Genomic DNA, 25,073 nt, shown 5'->3' with positions numbered 1-25,073 from the left:
TACCTCACTTACCGGATACGTATGTTGATCGACTAACTTTGAATATATTTACTGAACGCAGTGGAAACTAGGTTGGCGGCCACGTTGGTAATAAACGAGCTTCTATCTGTGTAAATTGTCTAACTATCTAACCGTATGAAATTGTTATTATTCTCGAGTGATAATGCTATAACTAATTATAGTTTTAGTGCATTAGCGCTATGCACTAACAAAGCTTCGAAGACAAGACGACGGCGTTAAATATGCCATTTCGTAAAATATTCGAGAAATCGTATTATAATCATATTCATAAGTATTTTTAATATATAAAAATAAAATAAGATTGCGCGACGCATTTTTGGAATAATAAAGACATTCCATTTTCAATAAATTTTCTTAGGAATATCCCTCTGCTTCCTAAGAGCTCGATAGGAGAATAAATATCCTTCTTGTTCTCGTATTAAAGGAATTTTAAAGGAAGAGGGAAAAGGGAAAAGGTGAAAGAAATCTCGAAGGAGAGCAAAATGAATATTTATTCCAATATCACGTTCTTATCAATGTATCAGACGTTCTTATTATACTTTGTTGTAAAGAAACCACCCACGTGATATTAAATGAATTAATTCATTATTCTTTTATATTATTATATTATAATGAAAATCAAATCTATAATATTGAAATGAAATCTATAGGGAACGTTCCTACTGATCTATTTCTTATCTTTCTGACACGTTTCTCCATTAAAAAAGAAATTATAGTTATTACATTTGATTTGATTTATTACGTGTTCCCGGAAGTACTTCTTGCTCGAGGATTCATTAATTCATCAAATTAGTCGGAGTAACGTCAGAATTGTTGGAAGACCGACAACCTGCGACTAAGGATAGAACTTTGAGTGCGCCCCCGGCAGAAAGCATTAAATTAGGTTAAACTGAAACGTTCCGACAGAGAAATCTGAAGTGTAAATTAATACAGTACAAATTATTCAATTATTGGAAGGTTAAAATGTCGTGACGAAGAAGGGTGAAGCAAGAATTGAAATACAATACTATTTATCAATTAATCAAGTAGATATTTTCACTATTTCTAAAAATCTTATCTTATTTCAACGATATTTCAACATTCCATATTATCCATTATTTTAAGTAAAGAAATTTCAAATGAAGGACGTAAATCATTAGAGGAATTGCTCATTAATTGCGAGACAGTACGAAATACAATTAACGCACAAGTTTTCTGTTACCAAAAATTCTCCTGCCATTTCTGTCCGGTGAACAGAAACTTTTAATTAAAAACCAGATATAAATGAATAGCAAAGTGAGTTGATAGACGAAATATCAGTATCAATTAATTACCAGAGGTATAGAAGGAAAAAAACAGAAACATGCAACAGACGAGAACGTGTTGGTCAGGGAAAAAAGGTAATATATCGCCGACGATGGCTCAAAACTGACAGGAAGGGGTAAAACTGAGTACGTGGAAATTAATGGTTGTCAGAACTTCATACTCCGGTGTGCAGGAAAGTATGCATAATAAAACCATAACCAAAGCAACCAACTTTTCCGTTCTATAGTTGTTTTCGTATTAATATCATGTGCTTGATGTTCGACAAATTTAATATTTGTTCACCAATATTCTATGACTGCATTATAGAGATTCGGACGAAATTTTTAATAATTCAAATTTATTTTTCACTAATTTAATTCATTAACTACGAGTAATTCTACTGTATTAGAAAATAATAATAATAATAATAGAAAAATAATAGAGACAGTGTAAAATTTCAGCAAGTGTGAATTCTGCATAATTTGTGCATGCACAAATAATTTGTTATTCTACAAAAACTTAATTAAAATGAGAGAATATTAGTTGAGCGATGCTCATTGTTAGAGACAGTGTAAAATTTCAGCGAGTGTGTATTCTGCATAATTTGAGCATGCAGCGGGAACAAGGTTTGTCCGAATTCAACATGCCTCGGATTGCTGGTTGTTCGAAAGGTGAACAATGCTCGCGACGCAGTCAGCAAGGCTAGGATTACAATTACGAGTGAACCGGGTGTTACGACGCCTGGTTACAGCATTCCGGACGTGAGCGGAGTTCACTGTTCCTGCATTTCCGGCAAGCCGCCGATAGCGCTTCCTCGCAATGCATTCGGCGTAATCTGTGATTTGACCAGCGAACGCGGCCAAACGTAACGTTTATGTTATAATTTCACGTGTTTCCCTGTGCCTCCGGCAATCCGACCCTGATTCTGCAGCTGATGGTATCGTTGCGTGCTGCTTAACCCTTTTGCTACTAAGGGTGACCATAGTTATCCGCCGCCAAACGACCACCGGATACTACCAGCGACTATACTTGTCAGACAAAGATGGTTCGCATTTTCAAATAGCAAACGTGCAATAGAAATTCTGTCGTAACAATTCGAAACAAAAGATATCTATTTTAGAAAATGAATTAACCATCGAACAGCGGAGCCTGGGTCAATTAATACCAATCTAAAATTAAATGAATCATTTTGAAATGAAAGAATTTCATACACTGGAAGAATAATGTAAAGTTTGGAAAAAAATGAAGATATTTCGAATTGGCGCTCTCTCCATGGTCCGCCGTCCGAGGGTTAATATAAATAAAAATTAAGGACCAAAATTATTTTATTTCTATGAATATATTAAATTAAATAATTTTACGTATAAACTGCTAAAATAGTTCAACCAGATACTAAAAAGAGAAGCACTAATGAAAGGAAGAACGAAACAACTGTATGCAGTGGTAATCTTGTTTATCCTGCCTTCTGAAACGAACGGATACAAAACACCAAGATTGTTACTATCCCCCATTCAATTACACCATAACGAGAACGCACGTGACATTTACTTCCAAGCTGCGTTTCAAACAATGGCATGGTGTTATTCAGTATGCCCTACGGTTGATTGTCAACAAGTTTCCATACGACCGCAGATAACGCTTCGTTAAAGTACACCGAACGTGCGTGTGGTTTAACCAATAAATGTTTGCACTTCGCCAAACGCTCCGTTTATGTTGTAATTTCTGTCTAGCTCGGCGTTTGTGTTCAGCGTTTCGATTTGTCGAAACGAAATCAAGCACGGTGACACTTGATGGGATAAAGTTGACCGAAAAGGATAGGAAAGGGATTTATGAACTTACTACGAGTGTTCGTTTCATAAAATTCAGCTAAAACATCGTTGTAAATGTTTCATAGGTCTGGGTTATGATAGATCTGGCTCCAATGGGTTGTTTGGAGGGTTAATTTCTATTTTTCGAGTTCAACTACGCTCTCCATTTTTCACCTCTGTGAAAAAATACGCGCACGGCGTAGCTTTCAATTTATTTTCAGCAAAACAATCAAGATTATTGACCTTTTTTTTTTCGTTTATTCAAATTCGTACAATTTAATCCGAGAAGATACACAACAACGGTTGTACGAAAAAACTCATTCGAAAAATTGAAAACATGCATCAATGGTAGATCAAATTTTTTCGGTCAAAATATTATTAAAAGCTGATGTAATTACTTATAGAAAAGATTAATCCTGTCAACAGTAAATCAAATCGAAATGTTTCATTTTAATTTGTAAATCGTTATAATGAAAATATAAATATTTATAATGAATTCTATGATAGTGAAATATCGAGGGAAATAATGTTCCGTTATACGGAAATATCACAATGAATTGTAAGTGAATGACGTTGCTACTCAATTATTTACGAATTTTAATATTAACATACTAGTTATTTTATTCAATAGATAATGCGGTTTAGGTGACCACCGCTGGGGAACTAGCAAATTACATATAATACATTTTCGATGTAACGTATCACGTCCGTGAATTATTCAATTATTTAGAACTTGTAACAGCTCTAAGAATATATGTAATCGAAATGATTCATCAAAGAATTATAGAGAAAATTGATAAGGAAGTAAACTTTATGCAAAAAAAAAATACGTAGAGTATCGAGCATAGTACACTTCCCCAGGAAAGGTGGTAATGCCCCCTCCCCATACACCGTCGCAGACTTACCTGGATTTCCTAGTTCACCCCTAGGGTTCCCCAAGATTCCGGATTTCGGGTACATATTCTGGGCCTCATCATATGTTTCCCCTTCTCCGGACTCCCACCTTTCTCCTTAGGCGGTCCCGAGGAGACTAACGAGGTACGGGAGAAAGTCCGATGGCTCCCCACCACTTGCGTATAAACATTTACGCGGGGGAATTTGAATTGATATTTAAGCTATCATTCGTATTTCTTAATAATAAACCGAATTTAATGAAATGTAATAATTGAAAATTATTAACATCAATACCTTTAAAATTAAAATTTGAAAAATTGTTGCTTCTCCTATAACGCAATTTTCCTGAGGGACTATACAGAAGCTGTGAAATAAATTCAATTATAATTCCGTTGAAAAAAATATTCAAACGAGAGTACTCTGTAATAGGAGAGTATTTTGTAAAACGTTTCACAAATTATTATTTTTAATGGACAGCTTTTACTTTAATTTACAAGCACACTTCAAATAAATACAGTGAAAAAAACAAACTCGTATATGCCGTCGGGTATCGATTTCTCTCCCACAAAACATTTATCAATGTATACGAGACCAGATTGAAGTCTCGGTAAACATTAATGCTTACATTGTAGCCCTCTTTCTGTGCGGTTGAATTTAACCAATACGTTGCCAGTCATTTTAATTTATCGATACCATTGCCGCTTGGTTGAAATTCGTCCATAAAAAAAAAGAACAAAATATGCCGAAGAGGGGCTCGATGAAAAAAAAAGGGATGAATCAGGGTTGAGGGTACAATAAAGAAAGCGAGGCACGCGGTTAGGGGTAGATTCGGAAACGTCAAAGATAAAAAATGTCTACTTGCGTGGAAACAGGAATGATTAATCGGTGACAGACGATAAGCTCGTAGCGTACTTCCGTGATCTACTGAAACGATTCCGATGAATTTCCGTCGAATAGCCGGCAATGAAAGGAACGTGCCTTTCGAAGTATTCGTTTCAACGAAATTGCCAGCCATTCAACTGAAAATTTCTTGTATTCGCGACAGAGAGATGACTTTTGGTACTTTCTTTTTCTAAAGAGTTGTTAACCTACAACACTGTTTATTGTAAAATATTCAAAAAGACCTTAGTAACCTTCTGTATAAGTTCAAGATAACATATCAAGTTCCTGTTTGAAATTCATAGCTTCCATTCTCACCCTTTCCACTATACAACCCTGTAACTTATAAAGGGTGTCTATAAAGGTTGACACGAAATTTGTACGGTGTATTAATGGAGAGGAGTAAATGAAAAATCTCACTGTAACCTATGCTTGAAAATGGCTCGTTAAGGAGCAGAGAGCGTTCAAAGGACACGGTGATGGATCTTTGTTAGATGCCGTAATTAATTTCAAATGAATTTCTTAGAGGGTGATAGATTCCTCAATGTTTTTCAAAGGAAACATCGTTTAGAGCAACAACACGCTACTTTATGAAACGGTAGTATTATTTTCAACTTTGAAGTCTATAGTTACAAATAGATAGAACATTTCTGAAGTATTCGTAGACTACTTGAAATGTGTTCTTTTGTTGAACGGACTTCGCTCGAAGCGGCGAAACAACATAGGAGAAAAGCAAAAAAGAAACGCGGAAAGTTTTTGAAACTCCTTTGCTTTTGTAAAATAAACGAAACACCCGGAGCTTTTCCTCATGAACGAAGACTCCGGACGGAAAGGAGGCACCCCTTGCCACAGTCTTTTCTCGTCGCCGCGTTCGTAGAAAACGAGTATTCTTTCCTGTCGTCCTGGCTTTTTTCATTCGATCCCCCCCTTCTTTTTCAACCAGTCACCCCTCGATATTCCACGAGCTCGTTTATATTGGCTGAATGCCATCGCGAGTGTACTTCATCCACGCACGACTGCTGACCTTTTGAATATCTTACTTGCCAATAAAAATAGACAGCTAGACGGAGGAGGAACTCTTGTAACTCCCACGACTTCCTGTGCTTTCGTAACTAATGTCCGCGACGGTACTGCTATCTCCAATACTGCTATTAGTAGCAAGCGTTTCCAGTCTCTCGTTATATTGCCACTGACGGCGTTCTAGAAGCTGAAAGTTCTTCAACTTTCCAAGCTCTGATTATTAAGGGAGGAGAGAGAAATGCATCATCTTTATAAGCAACAGTAATGAAAGGGCGACACTAGTATATTTGAAAATACACGTGAAGGTTAGATCCCTCGTGTGGCGATATAACGAGAGTCCACTCATTAAAAAAGTAAAAGTGGGTAACTATTCGAAAACCTGGACTTAAATCGAGCAGTTATGAAGCGGATGTGTCTTTTCGGTTCTTAGAAACTTAAAAAGAACAGAGCAAAAGAGAAAGAGGTCTGAGAATCAAAGGAACAGAAAAACCATATTAGTGAGACAATAGTAATTCAACATAATTTTTTATTTTTGCTAAATGAAACTTTTACGAGTGTAATTGTGAAATTTTTCTGATTAAAATAAGATCAAACCCGATATAATTTGAAGCATATTTGCTTATTTCACAAGTGATTATCTTTCACCTATTTAATACCTAAATGTGATGTGAAGTTTTCTCCCTTTTTAGGATAATAAATAAATATGCTTCAAATTACATCGTGTTTGGTCTTGTTTTAATCAGAAGAATCTCACAATTACATTGGTAAGAATTTCATTGAAAAAAAAATCAAATTTTGTTGTTGCATTAGTATTGTTTCATTAATATTCCACTTTAAATCAAGTTACACTATTCACTCGTCCAGCTTCGTAGTTGTTCAAGGAGGATAGTTACCGGAAACTTATTCAACTCTTACTGTATTATGAAACATCCTGTACCTCTGCACACCTTTCAGCGCTAAAGGGTTAAAGCTAAAAGAACGGGTTAACGTTCGCCGTAGAGGTGGCTAATGCCGCGGTCGTTTAGGATGCACGAAGAACGAAAGCTTTATGGTGCATAAAAGTTTCGCAGCGGCGCGATAACTCTCGACTCTTTCGCTGGAAAACAACGGGCAAGAATTACAATGGTGCTTGGTGTTGTTCTATCGCGACGAACGTAATCGAGAAAGTGAGTGGAAGCGACGGGAGCGAGTGTGACGTACACACCGGAATCACCGGGAACGCGTCCCGAAAGATCCATCAAGCACCCAACGACCGCGAAATGGCTCTCGACCAATCTACCGCTAAAATCAGGAAATCGTGAACGAAGAGGCAACGAAGAAACAACACCTATCTCCGGTTACTCTCCAAACGAACGTTCGTCCTTAGGTATTACGGAACGAACGGTGTATACCTACCAGGAGAGCTGAAGGCACCGTCAAGCCAGCGGAAGATTGAACCTAATGCTGGCAGGATGAAATTTTACGCCGTTCGACCCCGAGGATCAGACACGATACGAAGCGGCTGAAAAACGTCAACGAACCCAGCCCTTCTGGCTGTATTGCGATAAAAAAAATACGAATGACAACGCGACCGGTGTGTTGTATGCTAAAAAACAAAAGCAATTGTCGGATACAACGCGTGTACCTGTGAATACACGTGTATGTAACTGTCCGAGTTTTGTGTATCAAATAGAAATTCTGATGAAACTTTTGAATTCGTTTCAAAGGGTTTAGTGAAAAATAAAAGTAGGAATGAGAGAAATTTTGGTTGTTGAATGTTTTTGAAATTGTAATCCATTTTGTGGAAATGTAGGGACGTTAATTGTGAAATATATCAGCAATTTGGAAGTTAAATTACATAATATTTTTTTAAATTTACTTTGCAATTTTTCAATAACTCGATAAAGTGTTTGAATATTGATGAGAATCGCTGTATCATTTCTTGTCTTTGATTTTCATGAAATTTTACAGGCAATCTTTCATTGTTAAAAGGATAAGAAATACTGTCGTCGATACCGAATGGGTGTTTCGTTCCAACAAGAGAATAGATTCGTGACGTATTTGGAACGGAAATGGAGGTAGATTCCAATATGTAAGTATCCCGCTCGTTTACGGTTTTCTATTTCATAAACATACAAAAATATCCGTCCGCTTGGGAATATGCATGCTGCTAGCACGAGAAAATAATGCCGAGCCTAGGGAATTCGATACGAGCCGCATAACCACATTCAATAGCACGATTCACCCTACTCGCAGTGCTCTCAATTCTGTAGATTCCTACGCCGCTTGCGTCAAGATGCAAAACTGCAAAATACCGGAAGCCACAGTATCCGCGCAAACCCGGAAAGGAGGAAAATCGCGAAGCGAGCGGAGAAAAAGGGCGAATCGAGGCATTCCTCTCCGAAATATCGTATTTACATTCTGTAATGTATCGTATAAGTGAAATCGCGAATATTTTAGATTGATCATCTATACGAATTCGAAAAATGCTTCTTTCGATGCAAATATTTCATTTTTTAACTGATTAATAAATTACATATTGATTACCATTTGACCGATCCTATGAATTAGTATAATAATTAAAAATTTAACACTTAATCCGCAGGTATTGCATTTTTGCAATCTGTAATATGATATACAGTCCGGTTCGAAGCTATAAACGATTAAAAATTTTTACCTACAAATAATGCATAAAAATAAGTTAGGCTGGTTTTTCCTTCAGGACACATATTCTTAAATTTCGCAAATTAGTGCCGACGGGTTAGGTTCTGCTGCAAATTAAAAAGTCGACGAGTTAAGTGTTAACTTTAAGATAATTATACTAGAAAACTGAAAGAAAATACTAAAACTTTGTTATACACTTAATACCACAAAGTGGAACGAAATTTACATAATGTAAATGTAAATGTAATAATTTTACGTCTGATAATCTAAAGTAGGAGGCGACAACTCGTGATGCACACCCTTTGCGCCCTTCGTTACTTTCTACTTCCTATTTTTATTTCAGCACCATTTCAACGCTCCCATTCTATCTAGAGATATCAAATGACCCCCTAGGTACCTCGTACCCCCTTACTCATTTCTCGCAACATTTGTACCTGTCTTCATTCTCGCTGTTCCGAATCACCTGCGAGACATTCCCTCCTCTCTTCCGCCCTTTTGCTCGTAAAAGTGAACCCCCTGGGTGTAGTCGAAGTGTCGCTATACTATATTCATTAGAAATTGCAACACTGTAATTAACTGCTGATTTAAGAGCCGTTCGACTAATCCCGTGATACACCATAAGGAAATGAAATACTTGGAGTTTGAATAATATTGAAATATTTACAATCAGAAAAAGAAAAAGAAGATTAAGAATAAGAAAATAAATTTTCTGCCTATAAAATTACTGACTTCAGTTTTTTATTCTAAAAAAATATCTTCTCGTCACACCTTGTATAACGTTACTTTCCAAATGAAATGTACATAACCCGAGTTGAAATATCACGTTCGTCCTCGGATGTGGTATTTGCTCGAACTATGGATCCATAGGGGCTTTTGAATTCGCCTAGTGAGTTGGCTCGCAATCACCGCGGTACAACTTATCCGGAATCCTTTGAACATTCAATTCGTGGATCATTATAGCTGAAGCCTACCTTTCCGGAGAATGTACTTACATTAGAGGTTCGACTTTGTTCGAATTGAACGAAGTCGAACAACCTCCTTAAAAAGGGTAGTAAAACGTATAGCGAGTTGCAGAAGTATTCATACCATCATAATTAATGAAATAAACGAGCGTGATTTTTTGGAAGAAATATTATCAGCTTTTTGTAGAATATAAGAAATTTCAATTATAAAGGATTGAAGCAACTAATTTCTAAAATCTGTGCATCTTTTGTTTTTGTTTGTTTAATATACTGTACAATTTCAATTTCATGATGTTGACCCAACAGACGAATAAAGAGATGAATTTCTGATGGAAAGCAAAAAGGAAATTTTGCTTTGTAACTTTGCTGGAAGGTTCTTAGAGGAAGCAGTCAACAATCTGAAGTTTAAAATATGAAGGAAAGTGCCATATCTCTGTGCAGCTATGACCTAGATTCGTCAGAACTCTGTCACGCTTCGTAATATTGAACCAGGAAACGCTTGAGATTCTTCAATATAAGATGCCCGAGTAAAACATAGAAAATTCAAACGTTACTAGACAGTTTGAATTGTGCAAATCACCGGAGGTTATTATACTATGTATCATATTATGTATTACACTTTTGAGCGGTAGTGTATTTGTATTCGAGTCTCTCAGCTTCTTTTTCTTATCTTACGTACATACGGTTCACAATGGACCACGATTAATCTTACCCTTGGCAACAAAACTTTCGATCACCTGAACACGTACAGTCGATAATTTACGCTCTATAACTTTCCAAATTCACGAGTTATATGTTCCTTTGTTTGATAAAGTTCGACGTTTTCCTAATTCGTAATCTATAATCATTCCGAAGACTATTTAAGGAGAATTTCATTTATTAGGTTTAATTCGTATTACGAACAAATTTGATTAACTGAAAAATTGATCTATGTGTAATAAAAAAGAGTTTAGTTTCTCTGTTTTCCTCTTATACAATGATTGGCCTTTTTCCCAAAAATGTGAGAAATATAATATTTGTTTCTTAACCCTCGGACGGCGGACCATGGAGAGAGCGTCAAAATGGGGGACTATGGAAAAAACCACAATTCTAATTCAATTCTATACTTTACATTATTTTCATTTTCTAAATTTTACACTGTCCTGTTAAAAATTATTCTACCAATATATGAAACTCTTTTGTTCCAAAATTTAAATGTAGGTTTCAAATAGAATTATAGTTTATTATGTAAGAAACGTGTTATATTATATTTTCTACATTTTTAGGAAAAGGGATTAATAACTGTATACGTCACCCTACTTATTTAATTACGATTACGCGATGATAAAGCAACAATGCTTTGTTCATTATCTTCATTTATTTTATACATTTCTCTGACACGAGTACTTAGAAGCGTTTGCATGCTATGTCTATCGAGACTCCATAAATCACTTCGTCACGTATTATATTGATGCTGATCGGACCTCGATTGTTTTGCAAATCACCGTCTTTGATCTCATCATCACTTAAGATCAGCAAAATACAAGTAGAATGCATCAAATTTTCTTAATATAAAAGCAACAAGAATATTTATTACTTACAGAAAAAATACTCCAGTAATCTACATATATGTGAAAATATGTAAATAAGAAATAAAATTTACAAAATAAAATTTATTTTCCAATCCATCGAGTATCGAATTATGTAAATTCGTATCTTGTCTCAACAAGATGATTATATTGTGAATAACATTAAAACAAAAAGATATCGGGAAAATTCAGGATAGAAACCTCAGGGGTGTGCGATATCGACGATAAAACTTCCAAGTGCAACGTAAGGCGATACGTATTTCTTGTTCCTCTCGACTTACAATGTAAATCTTCGGACTTTCGGTGCTAGAACATTATCGTTCAGGATCGCGTCTTGCTCTGGTGCACTCCTGCCGCGATAGTACTTGACACGAATTTTAAAAAATTGTACTGCGCATCTCACTCCCTTAGCACGTCCTACTTTCCACGTAAGAAGTCTTACTTTACCGGGTCGCGTGAATATTAAGGAAGACTCTTAAAGGCACCATCGACGTATATTAAAGAACCTTCGAACGAAATTGCCAATTCAATATTTAATTAGACGATCTGGAATGCTTCTTGGCTAGGCTCTCCCATGTCTGCGAGAAATAAACGAAATCGATGCTTCGATACGTTTCCAGAACTATCGATGAAATATCGAACCATCGAGTCGCTAGTACGACGTTCCATAAAGAAAATAAAATATTATTCAAGTAATCGAAAAAACATTTTTTACGAAAACAATTTAAATAATATTATTCACGGCTTATGAATGTGAAGGGTGAAATCGTGGAGCCTAAAATATTTATCTGGTAAGAGACGAGGCAACAGAAATGGTTGGAGGAATTAATGGTGGATTAAGTGGCTGTGAAAAACAGCAATAAGCTACTTTTACGTTGACTACTTGTACATAAATATACTACAGTTCGCCAGAGTGCATTTTCTATTCGACAGAGAGTGTCGCATCGTTTAAATATTTGCTCTCTAAGTATCTCATGCTACATTCAATGACTGAAACTTTCGTTAAAGTATCACTTAATAGTACGCGAGACAGAATTTTAATGAGTGGGTGGTCTGAAATGGTGTACTCAGAAATATAAAAATAATGTGTAAAATCCACTTGTTTAAAAATAAAAATATTTCACAGACGAGTAGAAAGTCTACTTTGCTCGATATTCTAAAAAAACCGTGAAATAAATTCAATTATAATTCTGTTTAAAAAATGTTCAAACGAGAGTACTGTGTAAAATGTTTCACAAATTATTATTTTTAATGGACACTTTTTGCTATAATTTAGAAGTACATACTTCAAATTTTAAATTATTTAAAAACAGATCTAGACTGAATATACTGATTGCATTTGAAATAGTAAATAGCCATTTGACTCTTGGAGAGAAAATATTCGCCAGCGACCTCGATAGCTTAATGGTCAGACAAGTCTTCTGGCAAACGGAAGATCCAGGTTTGAATCCCGGTCAGCAATCCGATCGGCCGAATATTTTTCTTCCGACAGTTTTCCGAAGTAGGATTGCCCTAGTGCTTGGCGTTACGTTTGTGTTGAATTCCCGTTCTGTTATGTCAGCAAAAACTTGAAGAGTTTGTTAAAAAAACACAGACTGACACTGAAAGGTTCTTCACAGAAACTGATACTTATTAGATTTTATTGAAGTTACTAAATTTTAATTATTAATTATTTGCCTACTTTAAATTATAATAAGCTAATGAATAATTTCAAAGCTTTTTTTTATCAATTATGTCAAATTCACTATAGTAACCAACGTATTACTGGGCAAAGTAATCAATCGAGAAGCTGAAGATTCAAATCCAAACCCAGCAATCCGATTAGTCAAACATTTTTTTCCCCGTAAAACCGTCTTGAAATTGTTTGAAATTCGAGGCGGTTCGAAACGTTACCAAGGGATCTCACGAAAAGCCATGTCCCCATTTAAATATTTACCCGACTAGAAGCATCGTTGCACGTGCATCGAGCTGTACCTTGATCAGAGACAGGGTAGAGGCAGAGGGGGGTAAAGAAATATATCGGTCGATGCCAACAACTGTGGCAGTGAGGAAAGGAACGATTGGAGAGCAGCCGGTACGGTGGTAAGAAGGAAAGACAACGAATCCACGTGCCTCACTTGCGACGATGTCTTCTCGGATATAGTTTTCCTCGTCTGTGTTCAGCTTTCTCTGGCGTCTCTCTGCTCTCCAGCAAGAAGAGACATTTGGTGCAGACCATTACCCCAGTCCCGGGTGCCATCGGCCATCAGCAGCGCGTTAAAGCCGCTGCAATTACAAACTCCGACAGTCTCATCCCCTTTACTTCTACCCCTTTTCCTTCCCAGCCGCCGTCTACCTCTACCTATCACCATTCTTCTCGTTCCTGTTTCACGCTTTCCCTCCTCCAGCCACGTTTTCCATTCACTCTTTCTCTCGTTTTGCCCTTTTCCCGATACCGATCACTCTCTCTCACTCTTACCAGCGTGCCGGTTTTCTCCCTTAGTCTTTCCGACGCCGTTTCCATTTACATTCGGTCCGCGCTATCGTAAAAGTAACTTTGTAACCGGCACGGCCAGTGCCCGCCAGGATTCCCGTCCTCTATTTCGGCGAAATTACACGTCGGTCGGTACCGCAGGCTCGAAAGATTTCCCTTATCAAGCGGCATTCTCGAAATCCGTTTCTCCTTTTCTCTCTTTCCCTCCGTTCATTTTCCTGCTGCCTCGTCGCCCCGGGAACTCCAACTAACCCGTTCCCTCAACGGTTTTCCTAATTCCTTTCCTCTCTCTCTCTGTGTAGGGTACAACGGAACCGCGAAACTCCCGAGTTCGTTGGGACGAAATTGTTAATTTTATATACCACCGGCGACCCTGCTGCGCGCAGAGTTGTCCCGACCTGAGATTCGAAGCGTGATGACTTGTCGTTTGAATGAGCTTTGGGAGCGATGCTGTTGATTTCCTGTTTGATTAGCCATGGATAATTGGCAGTGTGGTCGGCGAAGAGCAAACATCGTGCGCTGCATAAATTATTATTAATTTCTGTCGTTTATGGAGATATACGTCGCGCTTTTTTAAGGATATGTACTTGAGAATATTAAACGGTTGAACGTCTTACTGCCCTAACATTAAGCTCCTTTTATAAACTCTTATCTTCAGCGTGCAAATGTTTACAGTTTATAAATTACCGACTGAATGGAATGAAAGAAACGAATCGAGGATGTTTATGCAAATATATGCTTTTATAAAATATTTTCTCTCTCTATGCGATATAATGTATAGTAGATTATCTTAATTTACATATTTTGCATATTTTACACGTTCTGAGTAATTTATTTCGTTTTCTTATGTATATCATATGATTTGCATATTTTTTGCATGTTCTGATGTACTTGTAATGCATAAAAATCTGCAGCTTGGTAAACGCGAATAAAGAAAACTATAAAATTAAGATCCTCATTATTTGAACTACGAAAAAACTCATGAATCAATTTCTGAATCATAGTGAAGCTAAAGAAAATTTCAGAAATTTTAATATCTATTTTAATTGTTTTCGAACGTGTCAAATGATTAAGAGTTTCAAATTATTGCAAAAATTTCGCATGAAAAATGCCAGTGTACGACCATTTCGAGCGATTAAATCATCGCTCGCAACTGCTGACTCGGAAGTGACGTTTTGATTTTCGGGTCAATTTACAGAGCACTTCAGTGGACCAATATGTTTGAACTCGACGTTTGAGTTCGTCTGAAGAGACTGAATCGTTTGTTTCGAACAGATGATAACACTTGAACGAACCTCGATTCAGTTATTCCACTATGACAGAGTAACAAAGATTGGCTATCAATCTTAACCTGAAGCTTTATTATTAATTAACTTTCTTATTTCAAGGAATGTTTGTAATAAATTTGTATTATAAAATAAAATTTAAAAAAAGGAAATATAGAGGAACACTGTTGTTCTCATTTTGTACACATACAATAATTCTGCACTTGGGAAATCTGTACCTCATTTCAGCATTAAATGCCATTCAGCTTATAATACGCTCAGAAATGAATGTTTATTTATGAACAAAAATCTCATTTGTTCGCCATTTGTCGATGTCGTATTTATTAATAGTATGCCTATAATGGAGTACAATATACGTACGTTTGTACTTACGTAGGTATTATATTAAAAATTTAATAGGCTTTTTGATAGTATTGACTGTTGAAGAAAAACTAATTAATAATTGTTTGATTATTAAAAATTCACATATAACTCAGTTGAAATAAAGAAAGTTAAAAGTACTTCAATTAAGAAGAAATTGAAAACAAAGATTACATCTTTTAATCTTTAGTTATTGTTAACTATAAGGTAGCCATTTATGGCTGATAGATTTTTTAATTCTTCTAATATTTTTTGTGAATTTTTAAACATAAAGAATTTTTCCATTTGCACATTAAAAAAACCAAAAGCATAGAAGTTGCTGTTAACTGATCAGAAACGGGCTCTCTGACGGAATGATGTTACTGAAATGGTACTAAAACAACAGAAATCGTAAATTTAAGTTCCTAAACGTTCCAGGAACATATTACTCACTAGTGAGAAACTCGGAAAATTGATCGAACAGGCGGTTCGATAAATAAAGATTAATCGCGGATGTTCGAAGATATACCATCGGAGATTGAACATAGATGGAAGCGGAAGGTCTCGTTCCGAAACTGGCTAAAAGTTTCGAAGCAATAAGTCGACGAACGTAACCAAATCTCGCGGTTACCTTAAATCAGCGTTTTATTTATGGCTCTTTCGCATAATCGAAATGCACCAACTGTTTCAACTCGAAAACGTTTCAATGTCTAGGTTGAAGTCATCGTCGAGAGTGGCGGCTAACGAAACCTTAGCCGAAGGAAATCCACTCTTTAAGACTGCTGGCTCGAGTATTTAACCGCGAGCGACGTTAACTTCATCAACGATCGTTTGAACAGAAGTATCGAGAGTATTGGAGCTGTTCCAAGATCACGTTCGATCGTCCTGCAAGTCCGGCAAGTAGTGTAGTAATTCCCAGGAGATTAGAGACGCGGAGAAACTAATTTATGGCAGTCGAAATTCTGCTTGCCAACGTGTTACAACCATGTATGGGATATAGACGGACACACGTATAATCCGTATGTACAAAATACACGTCCGCCAGTATATAGAACAGACCTATTAGAAACCTTGTTACGGACTATTTCAACCGTTTACCATTAATCAGAAAAACTCCACGCTTCGGCATTAGGGTAGCATAACTTCCGTAAATCTGTCGATTCGAAGCTGGATATTTTTCTGCCATTATTCACTGTAGCTACGGTCGCGTCGAATTTAATATAAAATAAATTATAATTTTGTAGCTATATTTTGATTTATGTTATTCATGTTATTTAACGACGAGTTCAATTCAAAATAGCAGTGTACAATTTATCAAACATTTAGACAATAAAGCTTAAAAGCCACCTAATTTTAGCATTGCTAAAATGTGTAATTAAAATTAATAGAACGAATGTATAATAATACGATTACATCCACTGGAAATTTGTTTTGTAGCAAATTTTGCTCAAGCTTCCTAATTCCATGTTCGGATAATCACAGGTGAATTTTCAATTTAAATTGCAACTAACTACATACCCACTTTCTAACTTATGTTGAAAGTATTCGAAAATTAATTTCTGTGCTTGAGTAATTAAATAATTAAATAACAGGTTCTACACGAAAGTTAGAACTAAACTTCAAAATAATACAATCATGGTTAAATTAAGTGTAAGAAAGAATTAAAAATTCCCAGTACACCGCTTTGAATAAAATGTACCAAATAATAAAAGATTCTTATAATATTTGAATATTAAAATGCACAGAGATCCTGTTATTAATCAAACTCGATAATAAGAAGGTACCATAGAGTAATGAAGATGATCGCATATATAGACAGTAGGAAATGTGAAATCAGTTAGCGGTAAATCTCCTTGTCCTTTCGTTCCGAGGACTCTATTCAATTATTCGCTTCCAAGTAGGATTATACAAGCATAACCCAAAACAATGGCATCTTAGGCGTACGAGGAAGGCTTAAATAGTTTGAATGTTGACTACGCAAACGACATAGAATTCTCACTGAATACGTCTACTTGCCCAAAGTCAAATTAATTATACTGCTCATTCTTCGAGCAGAAGCTTACAATTTAAATCAAGATAAATGAATTCAAATAAAACACAATAATAAACTCCTAAATAAACACTAAATCGTACATTTTATTTGTAATTAGAGAAATGCGATAAAAATCAAGGATAAAATATCTCTTTCGATGCGTAGCAGGTAGCCATAAAACAATTGTATGGAGTAGAATGCCTTAACGAGATAGGAGGTGTGCGTGCCGAGAAAGTAGCTGACCTCTCGCCTTATTTCGTGAGAATTGCACCTCGGCTGCTCGGTAATCCCAGCACGCAAATCGAATTTAAGAAAGCCAATGGCGGCGAATTCGCGAAACTCGCTAACAAACTTTTTACCAGAATCAACGATACACCGGGCGCTCGTTACTTCCGGCTAAACCATCGCGATACTTTTCTCCTCTTCCATCGAAAGAACGATAATTCCCGCATGATTTGTCGGTCAAACGTATCGCGCGAAACTCGTCTTCGATTTGCCACCTGGCTGTTCGAGGAGCGTACAGCCAAGCGACAAGTGCGACGATAATTCCGCTCGTTATTTCGTATCGGCCGCGGTTCGCCTGGACGATCCCGCAAAGGGAATACACCAGCGGACGGGGAAATATACGCGGGACCCGAGTTGGAAGAAGCTTTTCGTTTGCGAGAGGAACGGATGCCGGGAAGGCCGCGAATAGTTGGTTCGCACCTCGGGGAAGGCAGCACGCGGGGGGATCAAGTTTAAGAAAGTCGTGAGAGACAGCCCCAGTCAGCGAGGCAAACAGGCAGTCAGGTAGCGGTGAACGGTGGTAGTTGGTGAAATGGCAGGATACCGGCTGTACGCGTCAGTACGCTATCAGAGGACGCAAGCGCGCTCGCGCCCCTTATCGAGTTCGAGAGTAAAAGCGACGGCGACCGGCAATGGTGGAGGTACACATCTACGAGCCGTGCATAGGAATGGTGGGCGGAAGGGTGAAAGGGACGGTGGTAACGACGAAGAGAGAGAGTAAGAGAGAGGAAGCTATGGGAGAAGGGTGGAGGGTTGTAGGTGGCGGCACACGGCCGGCTTTGGGGGCTGAAGCGAGAGTAAGAGGAGTCGACAGGGGCTGAGGAGAAAGAGGAGAGAGGCGGGTGCAGCTAGGAGTCGGGCGCCGCAGTGTTTGTCAGTCCTTCGTATGGACATCACGTCTAACGCGGCTGATAGTCGAGCCGCGCGCTCTGGCATTCGTATATACGCGTAAGTTTTGGCGGCATCTATCACCCTCGATCCCAGAACGTGTCGCGCGTCGAATATCTCGTCGATGATCTATCCGGACGTGATTACGCTTTTTCGCCTCTCGCTAGTACCGTTTGACCGTTAGCCGGACCCGGTAACTGAACGAGATCAACCGGTATCAACGATCGAGATGTGAAATACTCCGTTAGCCGGTGGAAGCGATGTGGCTTCCGTTGATACTGCTCGCCTTGATGGCGAGCGGTTCCGCGTGCCCGGATTTGTGCGTGTGTCACCGTAGTGCCGTGCAACCGGACCTGCCAGCTTTTCTACACGTGAAGTGCCGCGGACGTGCGCCCGGATTAGCGGAATTACCGGTTACGACGAAGAGCCTGTCGGTGGACGGAGCGGACGAGTACGAAGTGATCGGTTTGTTCGACGAACTGGAAGTGACCGACTCGCTGAACGATTTCGAGGTGATCGGTACGTTGAACGAGTTCGATGTGAACGATACGTTGAACAACGGTTCGGAAACTAACACGATCAGCATCCTACCCTATCTCGATCAGTTGTCGGTGACGAACTGTTCCCTAGTATCCTTGAACGCGTCGTGGCACGGCTTCGAACGTTTAACAGCACTGAATCTGTCATGCAACAATCTGGCGCGACTGAACGACGCGATCCCGGGTCGGACGACGAATACCAGCGAGCTGACGCGGTTCGACCTGTCCGACAACTCGCTGACAGAGCTGAGTGCCGGGGCTTTTAGGACGCTTGCGGGATTGGTGAAATTGAGTTTACGTAGAAACGCGATCACGGTTGTGCACGAGCACGCGTTTCGCGGTTTGGATCGGTTGGAGTTTCTCGATCTGGCGGACAACCGGTTGGCCGATCTGCCGGACAGCGCGTTGACGCCGCTCTGTTCGTTGCAAAAGTTGGACCTGAGTGGAAATCAACTGCAAGTTCTCGGTGCCAGCTGGTTCGAGAGCCTGGACAGATTGAGGGAGCTTGACGTTTCTAGGAACGGTTTAGCGCGAGCTGCTTCGGGAACTTTGCAACCGCTACCGGGATTATCGGTGCTAAAACTGTCGGAGAATCCTCTCAAAGAAAGAGACGTCTCGTTGCTGTTGGGTACCGGCAGACGTTTGGAAACTGTGGACGCGTCGCGCACTGGTTTGGCCAGAGTGCCAGCCGCGTTAACGAGATCCGTGCGAACGCTTCGACTTGCCGGGAATAAGTTAACCACTATTCGCGGTGGCGACCTGGACAGCTATCCTCTGTTACGTACGTTGGACATCTCGGAGAATCGACTGATCGATATCGAGGACGACGCGCTTGGACGTTTAGAAGTCCTCGAGGAATTGGACATCTCTGGTAACGCTCTGATCAAGGTACCCGGCAGTCTACCGAACAGTCTAACGAATTTGAAACTCCATCGAAACGCGATAAGATCGTTGAAGATCGACGATCTGCAAGGACTGTACAATCTGAAATGCTTGACGTTAAACGATAACGATATCACCGAAATCGAGGAAGGAGCTCTTGGTCAATTACCAGTTCTCCAACAGCTTGATCTGTCCGATAATCCTATTAAAACGTTACCAGCTAATACTCTAAGTGGACCAAGTAACCTGGCCAAGCTTCGTATGTCGGGATTAAGCTCGCTTCAGCGAAAGCAAGAGGAACAAAGCGACATGGCGTTTCCGGTACCTACACCGGAAAGGCTGGTATACCTGGACGTATCGAGAAGTCCTGTGTTGGCCAGACAGCTTTTAGCGGACGACGCCGCGCTGTCCGCCTGCAAAAGCTTGATCGAACTGAACTTGTCCAAGACTAACCTGACCGGTCTGAGATTCGATCTGTCTTACATGCTTCCACAATTACGTACCCTGGATCTGAGCGGAAACGAGTGGGACTGCAGCGAGGATCTATACTGGCTCGGCGAGTGGTTACGACAGTACTCGGGACTGAATAAAGACACGGAACCGGGCGAGTGCGCTAGTCCGCAGGAACTGTCAGGCTTGTTTCTACGGGAATTACCGTCACCACCGAGTCCCCTTCCAACAACGTTGCCAACCCCGATATCTTCCGTTTCGGTAACACCGTCTGCCCTATTTTCGACGGAACGTTCATCCGATTCCATTACAGCAAACGTGTCTTCCAACGTCACCGATATCAATGCATCGAACGCAACTGACAGAACCGTTAATGAATCTATTAGCACGAACGTTTCGAAGCAATCCGCGTCTACAGGCCCGGCCCGTGAAATCGATAGTTCCCGTAATGTCACCGGCAATCCGTTGAATATCAGAGAGAGAACTATCTCCACGTTGCTCGACGATGGTACTCGACTCTACGAGGCGCCAACCTCGTTCAGGAACTTCACAACCGCGACAGAGGAACCGAAAGCACGAAATTTCAGCAATAAAGCGACGACGCTCGACGATGCTTCAACGAAGACTAAACATTCGATGAAAAACCTAACGGCGAAGAACGATTCGGATTCGCGAACTTTTGATAATCGCGTGGAGGATGTTGAACGCGCGGAGAACGGGAAGAGACGGAACAAACTCGTTGTTTCGACGAGTAAGATTGCTTCTATGAAGAAGCTGTCGAAACACGCGTCGCTGCGGGAGGGAAGGGAAGAGAAAAAGACGACCGAGAGATACTCGAACAGACTGAACGATCTGATAAAAGAGGAGAAGTTGGTATCAGGGAATGCTGGAGATTCGAACACGATAGCGGAGGAATTGAATAGTCGCGCGACCGATTCGGACGCCCGAGTCTCCGAGGCTTTATCCGCCGGTGCTCATCCAGGGATGTTGGTGCTTGTGGGCGCCGCATTCGGTGCCGCGGCCGCCCTCACTGTAGTGCTGTCCCGACGAGCCACGGTACGCCGGAGGGATAAGTATCATCGTCACGAGAACATTGAAGTGCACACGCTCACTCCGACCGCCGAACTTTGGTGACCACAGCCTGAATACGCTCGATTGTTCGAGAGAGATAAGCGGTTCGACGCGGAGGATCACGGGAAACGTGCCGAAATTTTGTCAGTATTATCTCAACGACTGTTCAGCCCGCGACTAACGGACGTATACTTCAGGGAGACGCCAAAGTAGCATCCTAGAGGCTGCATCCCGAAAGCGATCGCGGTAACGATCGAATCGTCGTGTTTCGAGTTTAACCGCGTATCGTTCTTGTAAGCTTCGCGATACGTACCGGGATATCATTTCACGGTCAACGAATCAAAATAATCGCCAAAGTTATTCGTCGCGTGAAAACGCCAAGGTACGTCCCTTTGCAGACTTATCTGTGAGGTTCGTCAACGGTGCTGTACGAATTTGTCCGGGGCGAACGCGGGCAAACTTGAGAAAAAATGTACAAACCCCGAACGGAGAAGCTGAAGTAGTTTCCCGCATAACCATCAGACTCGACTTTGTCCGTCGGGAAATACCGGACACGCGAGAAACTTGAGCGAAGCAAGGTGTTGGGTGAAATCCCATGGAGTGTCTGGTCTTTCCTTGTGAAAATCTCGACTGAGCGATAAACTTTAACCACGTCTAAAACTTGGTTGGATGGTAAAGAAGAAGAAGAAAAAAAAAATAAGTGTGTTTCATCGAGGGAACTAATTAATCGAGGATCGTTTATCCGAGACATATTCGAAAGAGAGGAGAGACGTAAAGCGTACAGGTGGCAATAATTAAATCGGCAGTCTCTGGCGACTGCATTTGATCTCAGGCGATCGGAACGTTAAATAGCACACAGTGACAATAATAATTGTAAACGTGCCGCGTTTCTGGACTGGGCTACTTTTTCGTCGTATGTTCAAGGACGCTTCCGGTGGCTGGACAGGAAGCGCGGCTCGAGGTACGACGAAAATGCATACGGTGAGAAAGGGCGGCGTGGAGTAGGACTGGTCGGAAAATGGAAGAAACCGGAGGAACAGAGGGGACGTGTTTGGCACGAAATTCGTGGCGGCGAATCGTACGTTTGAATGACAGTGCAAGACGGGAAGCGAGAGCGATTGCTGGCCGGAAGAACTTTTATCGAGCGTTGCTGAGATCGAGTGAGAGAAGAAAGCGCGAATGCACGAAGGTATAAGCGAATCAGAGTGTGAAGAAAGTATTAGAAACGTACCAGAAGTTAGAATGAGAGAGTGTATGGGTATGTGTGTGTGTGTGTGTACGTGTATGCGAGGATATAGAAGCGCGAGAGAGCGTATGAGAGAGAAACGATCGCGAGGTGGAAACCGCTCTCAATAGCGGCTACACCGAGTGTACAGAAACGTAGCTTCCGAACTTAATTCTGGCGGCTTGGCTAGTTGCCAGGCTCCTTAACAAACAGATAAAAAAAAAAAGAAAAATTGAGGATAAGAGTGAAAGAAAACAGATAAGAAATAACGAAGAGGCTAGACATTATCTTTCTTAAAATAACCAGTGTCAAAGTACCGCTATGATAATAAACCGATGTACAAAGATGCAATTTCTTGGATTATTTCTTCGATCGCTCATGATTTTTTTTTATTAGGTGTACAAATTAATTATGTGCTTTTTCTTTTTTTGATTTAGAGATTTATTTTTGAAGAATCATGGTAAATTCAATTATATTTTCGCTCCACTTTTCAAATACAAAGAAGCACGGGAAAATATTTAAATTTAAAATAATAATTAAGAAAACGTGATACTAAATGTACTGAATTAATTTGTACACCTAATATTTTAGCAAATGTTTGATCGATCTTTGTACCTGTAATTCATTCCTTTTTTATATTCAGAAAACATTTGTATTGGAATTAAATAGAAACTTGTACTAATTAAAAATAATTAGAGACATAAAAAGTGATAAGCGTCATATTTGGAAATGATAATTTTTCTGGAAAATAATACGGATACATCGAGTACGGGTAAGTTATCTTGGTTCATTATTCGCCGAATTTATGCTTCGTTTGATTACGCTGATGTCAGAAATTTTTCTACGATGCCTGACACGATCGAAAATCTTTAATTCGCAATATACCATTATACCGTGGTATATACACCGTAATTAATGTTTACGGTTTATTTCGTACACAAAATTAATTGCATGCTTTGTCATTGCTATCAAGGCTTATCAGTACATTTGATACCATGAAGAATTGTTGTATTCAATCATGTATGTTTATTTTAATAATTTTACTGTTTATTTGTTGTGAAACATTATTTGAATATAAATTTATATACAATAGTAAAATAATACATTTTTTCTCCTGACAAAAACTTTCATCTAAAACAAATTAACATTCTCAAAAACTACTTCACATTTTTAAAAATTCATAAAAATATTTTCATTAAATAACTTTTAAAATAGTTATTTCAGATGAAAAGTCCTAACAACTGATCATGCATATTACTCTTCATTTTATCATAAATCTTTTATGCAAAACATGTAACAATAAATACACATTTATAATTCAACTCTGTTTCGATAAATATGTATATTGACAACAAATAAACAGAAAATTTAAACCCATCGAAATTAATTCCACTGCTAAAAAAACAATCGACACCGTGGGGGTCACCGATGATCGGTACTGCAAATTAAATGCACTCGAATAATTAAAAGAGGGTAATTGAAAAGCAAATCGTGTAATTGAAATTAAAAATTCCTAATAATTTAATTTCAATAGTGTTATTTTTTATTGATAGTTTGATATGTCTTACAAGAAATGTCCATTTTCCGGGTGGCAGTGAACGTGTTAACGAAAAGGGAGATCAGATAAGTCGACAGGGAAGGAAGAGGAATCAGGACTGCCGGAAAAAAAGATCGACAGCTGTCGAGAAAACCTGAGCCTTTCGAGATAAGGCGCTATCCGCTTCGATTCCAGATACGAGGATTTCACGCTTTCAGTCATTTATTGAGCAAACAGATTTCCTGTATCCGGCTGTGCATCCGCGTTGTTTTATTTCTTTTCAACGTTCTCGAATGCAAGCTGTGAGATTCGTAAATTTCAAATAAAATGTTGATATTTCATTTCGGTGACATGTCACTCCCACCGTAGCTAACAACGTTCTAGTACATCTATTTCTTTGCATTTGATTTTTATCTTTTTATTTATTTAACATTTTTTTATGTATACACTAGCAAACCAATCAGATTTTTGTATACAAGACATAAATTTGGAAAAATGCAATTCTTTATTTAATTTCTTTTTTTAAGAACGTAACTATTGAATGTAACTGCATTTTTGGGAAAAAATTATAAATATTAAATTTTCTGGAATGCAAAATAAATTTCCTGTTTTATTAAGCCCAAAAATGGGCTAAATGGGCTATTTTCTACCATTCTTCATCATTAACATCTATATAATTCCAGTATACAGATTATTTGTTAAATGGAAATGTTTCTGTGACCTGGTAACAATAAATCCTGCTCTCATTAGCGAATAACAAATCTACACAGCTGCAGCGTATAAATCAAATTTTAATTCACAAATATTCGTAGTCGATGCATTACTAAAATGTTCATTAGCATGCAATGTATGTATTACTGAATTGATCACCAATTTTCACACCTTTTAATATCTTTATTAAAATTGATTTGATATACGATTTTCACATTGAATTAACATTATTTGTTCATTCCCATGGATGTATTTAATCCTTTGCACAACAATTCA

The 25,073-nt window shown here is 38.8% G+C and overlaps 2 protein-coding genes across 3 annotated transcripts in view; one reads left to right on the top strand and one right to left on the bottom strand.

Moving 5' to 3' along the window:
* Positions 1 to 25,073, bottom strand: part of timeout (circadian regulator timeout) — a 140,686-nt gene that overhangs the window by 77,391 nt on the left and 38,222 nt on the right. The gene's annotated exons all lie outside the window — the stretch shown is intronic.
* Positions 18,209 to 23,667, top strand: LOC117601654 (uncharacterized). Its single transcript, XM_034318703.2, has one exon. It carries the CDS (start codon positions 18,643 to 18,645, stop codon positions 21,385 to 21,387), a length of 2,745 nt encoding a protein of 914 aa, XP_034174594.2. The 5' UTR covers positions 18,209 to 18,642; the 3' UTR covers positions 21,388 to 23,667.

This window comes from Osmia lignaria, chromosome 6, assembly GCF_051020975.1.
Source record: "Osmia lignaria lignaria isolate PbOS001 chromosome 6, iyOsmLign1, whole genome shotgun sequence".
Taxonomy (NCBI): Eukaryota; Metazoa; Arthropoda; class Insecta; order Hymenoptera; family Megachilidae; genus Osmia; species Osmia lignaria.
This window is presented reverse-complemented; position numbering and strand designations above follow the sequence as displayed.